General features: G+C 47.7%; 1 protein-coding gene across 1 annotated transcript; it reads right to left on the bottom strand.

Moving 5' to 3' along the window:
• Nucleotides 1-326: 326 nt before the first annotated feature.
• Nucleotides 327-5,709, bottom strand: LOC138862891 (uncharacterized). Its single transcript, XM_070126079.1, has 2 exons — nt 4,126-5,709; nt 327-4,010 (listed from the first exon to the last, which is right to left on the bottom strand). The coding sequence occupies exons 1-2, from the start codon at nt 5,707-5,709 to the stop codon at nt 327-329; spliced, it is 5,268 nt and encodes a 1,755-aa protein (XP_069982180.1).
• Nucleotides 5,710-6,081: the final 372 nt, after the last annotated feature.

Consider the following 6,081-nt stretch of genomic DNA (forward strand, 5'->3'; position numbering starts at 1 on the left):
ACGTACCCTACAGTAAGTGGCCAGCCCCGGCAATTACTAGCCAGAGCTTACCCAACATCAGGAACAAGGAGAGCGCCGCAAGCAGCTCCACACCGACGATGCGCCACGGCGAAGCAGCACCAGCAGGATTCCAGGAAGTAAGACGGTGGTCGCCCCGTCACGCCGACGACGAAGCTGTCTCCGCAGAAGTCCAGGAAAGTAGCTCCTCCCGGTAAGGCAGAGGTCTCTTCGGCGTAAGTGAGTTAGATTTCGCCACCCGGTTATTGGTGCTAGTGAAGTGAACTTATTCTGAGTTTGATTTGTATTGAGTTTACCTCGGTTAAAGTTTATCTTGGGGGAGGTGCCGCAGAGATTGTTTTGAAAGATTCCTCTGAGTCAAGTATGGTGCGGGCGTAAGTTGCTGCTACAGTGCTTCTCTGTGAGGTTTCTCTATTTGGTACGTCGCTGAAATTGTGGTGTCTAATGTGATAGAGTGCCTGACAGTCTAGTAGGTAGTGTGTTAGTGGATGGCTCACTACAGTCTGACAATAATTGCACTCTTTTGGCACTCGTTCGTCAATCTCCCAGCTACAAGGATAGCCTAGCCGTAGCCGGTGGATGATGACAGCATCCTTCCTAGACATGGAACGGGGGATGGTGATGGTTTCATATTCAGTGACAGTTTTGTACCAGGTCGCCGAAGGTGAACCTGCTTGAACCCAGACTTGGTGTTGGATGAGTGTAATTTGCTTTGCTGTAATCTTGGCTCTGTTTTTGATTTGGCTGATGCTTGGTTTAATCGGCTGTAAGCGAGTTTGGTGGAGGCTGGATTTGGCTGCAGAGTCTACAAGATCATTGCCTTCTAATCCGACATGACTGGGAATCCACATTATTCGGACCGTCTTGCCTTGTTGAGTCAGCTGTTGTAGCTTGAACAGAGTTGATGTTGCTAAGTAAACATTGTCCAAGTGAGCACGGTTCTGTAAGGTGTGAATGGCAGAGAGGGAGTCCGTGAAAATACATACTGTAGATTTTGTACAGAAGAGCACATAAGTCAATGCTGATTGAATGGCGAACAGTTCTGCCTGGAGGATGGAGGAATCATTGCTGAGTCTCGATGCCTGTACATAGTCATTGCAAAGAAATGCACCTCTGGCTCTGCCTGATTCTGGATCAACATACCCATCAGTGTAGATGACAGTCGTGTCTCTGTCATTCTCAATTGAAGAGATAGTCTCTTGTAGATTCTGCAGGTCATTTGGAGAGCAATTCTTCTTAGGTCTCGGGAGACTGTTAATTAGAAAAGCTGCAAGTGGTGGTTCCCAGGGATTTGGTTCTGCATATCCATGGTGTGGTGCATCAATGCCGCGGGACAATAGAGCAGGAAGGAGGTTGAAGGAGGTGATGCTTTGATGGATTTCATGATGCCAGGGAAGAACGCGGCGATGAGGGGCTTGAGGGGTGTCTAGGATCCGTCTTAGAGAATCTCCCAGAGGTGACTGTCTGTGATTGGAGACTATCTTGCAGACATGACCTGCAACAATCTGCTGGATTCTTATATGTAGGGGAACTAACTTGGCCTCCAGACGCAGGTTCACGAGGCGCATCCACCTAGGGGCACCGAGGATGACACGCATGCACCTGTTTTGGATGGTTTCAAGTTTATTAACCTGGGCTGGGGTGAGAGACAGTAGGGAAAAGGAGCTGTAGTCTATGAGCGACCGGATAGCGTGTACGTAGAATGATCTTAAGACATGGAAGCCAGCTCCTAATCTTGTTGAGGTGAGACATCGTAAGATATTGATTCTTGCTTTGGTTTTGTCCAGAAGGTTTTTTAATTGAGAAGAGGAATCATTTTGAGTGTTGAGAATGATTCCGAGGCATTTGTGGGAGGTGACCCACTCTATCTTATTGGTTTCTATGTACAGATGGTGGTTGGGAATGAAGCGTCTGATTTGTAGAGCGTTCGTCTTGTTTGAGTTTAACTTAAGTCCTAGGGTGTGACATTTTCTGGTTATGAGATCAAGAGCTTGCTGAGCATGTGGGAATCGAGAGGCGCCAGTGGCGGTCAGTTGGAGGTAGTCAGCATAGGCGAAAAGGTGTGTGGCCGGAGGGAGTTGAATGGCAAGGAGTTCTGCTATGAGGAGATTGAACAACGGACTTAAAATCCCTCCTTGGGGGGTTCCATTTTCAAAAACCTTGAAAACTAAGTAGTGCTCCTGGAATCTGACTCTTGCCTTGCGATGGAGAAGGTAGTCATTAGTCCAGGAGAGTATCTTGCCCGAGATACCTCTTGAGGTAAGGATATGAACAATGACTTCCCGTCTCACAAGTTCGAAGGCCTTCTCTAGGTCTAGGAAGACTGCAAGACCATCTTTTCCATCAAGGGTGCTGTGGATTGCGGCGAGGTTGTCTTTGGTTCCAAGTCCCTTGCAGTAAGCGAAAATATTCTTGGCAGGATGGGGTACTTTGTGTTTGAGTCTTGCTAAGATAGCTCGTTCCATTGTTTTGCTAAGGCATGATAACAATGATATGGGACGGTAGGAGGGAGGTGTGGTGTTCTTTGGAATAGGATGAATATTGTCTTCTTTCCATTGGAACGGTAGTCGGCCTGAGGTGAGTGAGGTTGTAAAGAGGTTGGTTATCTGCATGAGTGCATGATCGCCGAGGTGATTGAGCATAGAGTACGAGATCTTATCTATGCCTGGGGCTGTATCCTTGCTGGTTTTGATGACTTTCTTGATCTCTTGCAGTGTAAATGGGACATCGAGGTCTGAGGGGAGAGCAATAGCAGTGTGGATACTGAGTTCACGGTGATGTGAGAGGTTCTGGGTTCTGTTGAGGGTGGATCGCGGTAACTGTGTATTGCTACTTCTTGCTTGAAAGGATTGGATGAGATCATTTGCAATCTGCAATGGCTGAGGGTGTCTAGGTTGATTTTTATGTTTGCCAGAGACCCTGTTAAGTTTCGTCCATAGGTCATGGAGGGAAGTGTGAGCATTAAGGGATTCACACCATTTTAACCAAGAGTTGGTGCAGATTTCTTGAATTTCTTTGCAGATCAACCTGTGAGCTGCTCGGAAGGTTTCAAGAAGGGAGGGAGAAAAATGCTGTTTGAGTTTTTTCTTCAATACGATGAGACGGTGCTTAAGTTCACGGACTCTATCGTTGTAAAACCAGCCGTTTTTGTGAGTGAAGACACTGGTGCCTACTTTGGGAATGGCTTGATTGGCTGCTTGCTGGAGGGCGGCAACAATCTCTTTTTCTTGGTCTTCTAAATCATGAGCTGGCACGTGAGTTTCCGCCCATTCTTCCATCAAGTAAGAAAATTCGTGCCAATCAGCTCTCCTGAAGTTCCAGTGTGGTTCGGGAGCGCACCTCTGTAGGCGAGGTAGGTCAACTGTAATGGTGGATGCAAAGTGATCAGAGGCTAAGTATGGATGTAGAGACCAGGTTGTTAAAGGTAGTAATGACGTGGAGACGAAGGAGAGGTCTAGTACACCCCCTCTGAGGTGTGTGGACACGTGTTTGTTGAGAAGAGAGGTAGCTGGGAAGGTCTGGAGCATCTGGTTAAGATAGTTTCCGGCCCTGCATAATCGTGAGGCAGAGGAGGACAACGGATTGTTCCAAGTCGGACAGTGAGCATTGAAATCTCCACCTACTATGGACGGGGAGCTACTAACAGCAGCAAAAAGGTGATCTAATTTGAGGGTTGCACCTAGTCTGGGTGGGCGATATATATTATAAATCTGTAATTTGGTGTTGTGCAGGGATATAGTGACAGCTAAACTTTCTACTTCTTGTCCACAGAAAGCAGTTATCTGGAGAGGCTCGGCATGTATGTTTCTACGGACTAGAATGGTTAGTCCCCTGCTACGACCTTGGCTGTAGAATTGATGGAATCCTTTATAGTTCGGGATGGTGATGCTGGTTTGAAGAAGAGTTTCTTGCAGCAGAACGACATCGTAACGTTGTTCGGCGAGTGCAAGTGTGAGTAGAGGTAACTTGGCTCGAAAACCAAGGATATTCCACTGAAGGAGTTTGATCTTTTCTTCTGCATTTGGGTTATTGGCCATCGTTGGAGTCAGTACTGAAGTTAGAGTTTGCATAATCGTTCGGGGGAGGTCCGTTAGGTATGTGGATTACCGGTGGAGTTCCGTCTTTTGAAGACTGAACAGTGATCGGGTGGAGGGTTGGAAAGTTAAGGTCAAAATCCTCAACCTCGTCATTTGCGGTTTGGTTGTCGGTGGAATGCTGGTTCAGTTGAGGTCCTGTTTCAAGAGACGAGCAACTACTCTTCTTGAGTTTTTCGCTTCCAGAGGATAATCTCCTGAAACGTTTCCTTTGTGAGAGTCCTTCTGAAAGTGTGGATTCGGTGTCATGGGAGGACACCGCAGACAATGTGAGGTTTGTATGGTTAGATGGCTCGCTGGTTTCTAAAGAAGTACCAGGAGCATCTTCAGGTGGCATAGCTTGCGCGATGTTGGGGTGGTCAGCAGCTGATTCCGGTGCCGCGTCTGAGGTTCCTGCAATTTCTGCAGGTTTGACATTGAGAATGGTCTGTATAGCCATTTGTATGTTTTCTCGGTTGGCGTGCTTCCCAACAAGGGCGAAGACCATCTGCAGGATTGTGGTTAAGAACTCCATATCTTGGGAGTTGTTAGCAGTGCCGCAACCAGTGCATTTACTGGACGGGAGGATTACAGGAGGAGAAGGATGCTGTTTAGTTGGGGGCAGTCTTCGCCATGTGGATTTGATGGCAGAGGAATAAAGTCGAGATGTAGAGGGAGAGTCAGCCGGGGAACTGGTGTTCCATGTATGAATCTTTCTTGTGAAAGTCCTAGGAGGCCCTAGGTCTGATGAGAGAGCTACTTTAGAAGGAAGGACAAGACGTTGGAGCCTCTCTGGGCATTTTGGGTTCCAAGCATGATGGGAGTCCCCACAATTGGGACACTTGGCAGTGGTAGGGTAACCTTCTTTCAGTTTTGTAATGCATAAGTCTGTGAGGTGGGGTTCAGAACAGACTCCACATCTAGCCTTACTTCTGCATTTCGAAACGTGGTGGTCGAAGCGTTGGCACTTTCCACACCTGATTGGTTCCTGGTAGTACTCCCTAAGTCGGAAGGTTCCAAATATACCCAATTGGAGCTCTGTTGGTGGATCACCCAAAACATTGACAAGAACTTGACGAGTTTCTTCCTTAGACGGACGAGCAATAAGGCGTGAGGCAGAGTCGATGAGAGGGTGTTCTCGAAGACGACTAAGTGGGAATCCAAGCGGATAACCCTCGAGAACCATCTTGATTTTCTTGGGTGGACGGCAGTATGGGGAAAGATTGATGGTCTTTCCAGTGCTGAGTACTTTGGTATTGTCTAGGATCTGAAGAGAATCTGGATTTACTGGTTTAAGAATGTAATCTCCTTTGTTGCTGATGCTGGTGGAAACTTTCAGTGAGGGAAAGTCCTTCTCCAGAGCCAACAAGGCTTCAATGGAGGTAGGAAAGTCTTCATTGGTGGAGATTATGTAGCTGGTGGAGGACTGGTGAGATGAGGCGGTTGAGGTAGAGGGTTCGTTGTTTATGCCTGGAGGTTCCTTGGAGATCCCCGTATGCTCCTCAGGAGGAGACATAGAAGTAGAGGCACCGGTGTCCAACGCAGGTGGTGGTGGGGTTGGATTTCCTGTAGCCTCTGCAGGTACAGGACGTGGAGGTTTCTTCCTTGTTGTCACCATAGCGGAGGATAAGAAAATGGAGACAAAGAACGAAGCTAAGATCAATCACTTCCCCTACCCTTTCCTCGATTACCTATGACAAACACGAGGAAAGTCAAACCCTAATAATGGAACCTTTCTCCCGAGTTGAAAGCAGCCAACTACCGGCCCCCCTTGTGGCACTGCCCGCGGGATTCACCTTGGCTCGGGAGGGGACACTAAGTGGAAGTGACTGAGGGCCAAAAAATACTCTTATGGTTCCAACAAAGATGCTGGTTATAGGTCGGAAGCTATATCGTTGGCTAATTGGCGAAGTGACATTCGGTGGCATGAAAGTCACCCACTTGGCGTGGTTCCTTCCTTGACTGCGTAATTGGCAAGCTCTCGGTTCCT

This window comes from Penaeus vannamei, chromosome 10, assembly GCF_042767895.1.
Source record: "Penaeus vannamei isolate JL-2024 chromosome 10, ASM4276789v1, whole genome shotgun sequence".
NCBI classification, from domain to species: Eukaryota; Metazoa; Arthropoda; class Malacostraca; order Decapoda; family Penaeidae; genus Penaeus; species Penaeus vannamei.

What these genes read in the sequence shown, in the direction of transcription:
- LOC138862891 (XM_070126079.1), bottom strand. Translation starts at nt 5,709, where the DNA reads ATGGTGACAACAAGGAAGAAACCTCCACGTCCTGTACCTGCAGAGGCT. An exon ending in CAAAAGACGGAACTCCACCG is followed by an intron (nt 4,011 to 4,125) that starts GTAATCCACATA and finishes AAACTCCTTCAG; the next exon opens with TGGAATATCCTTGGTTTTCG.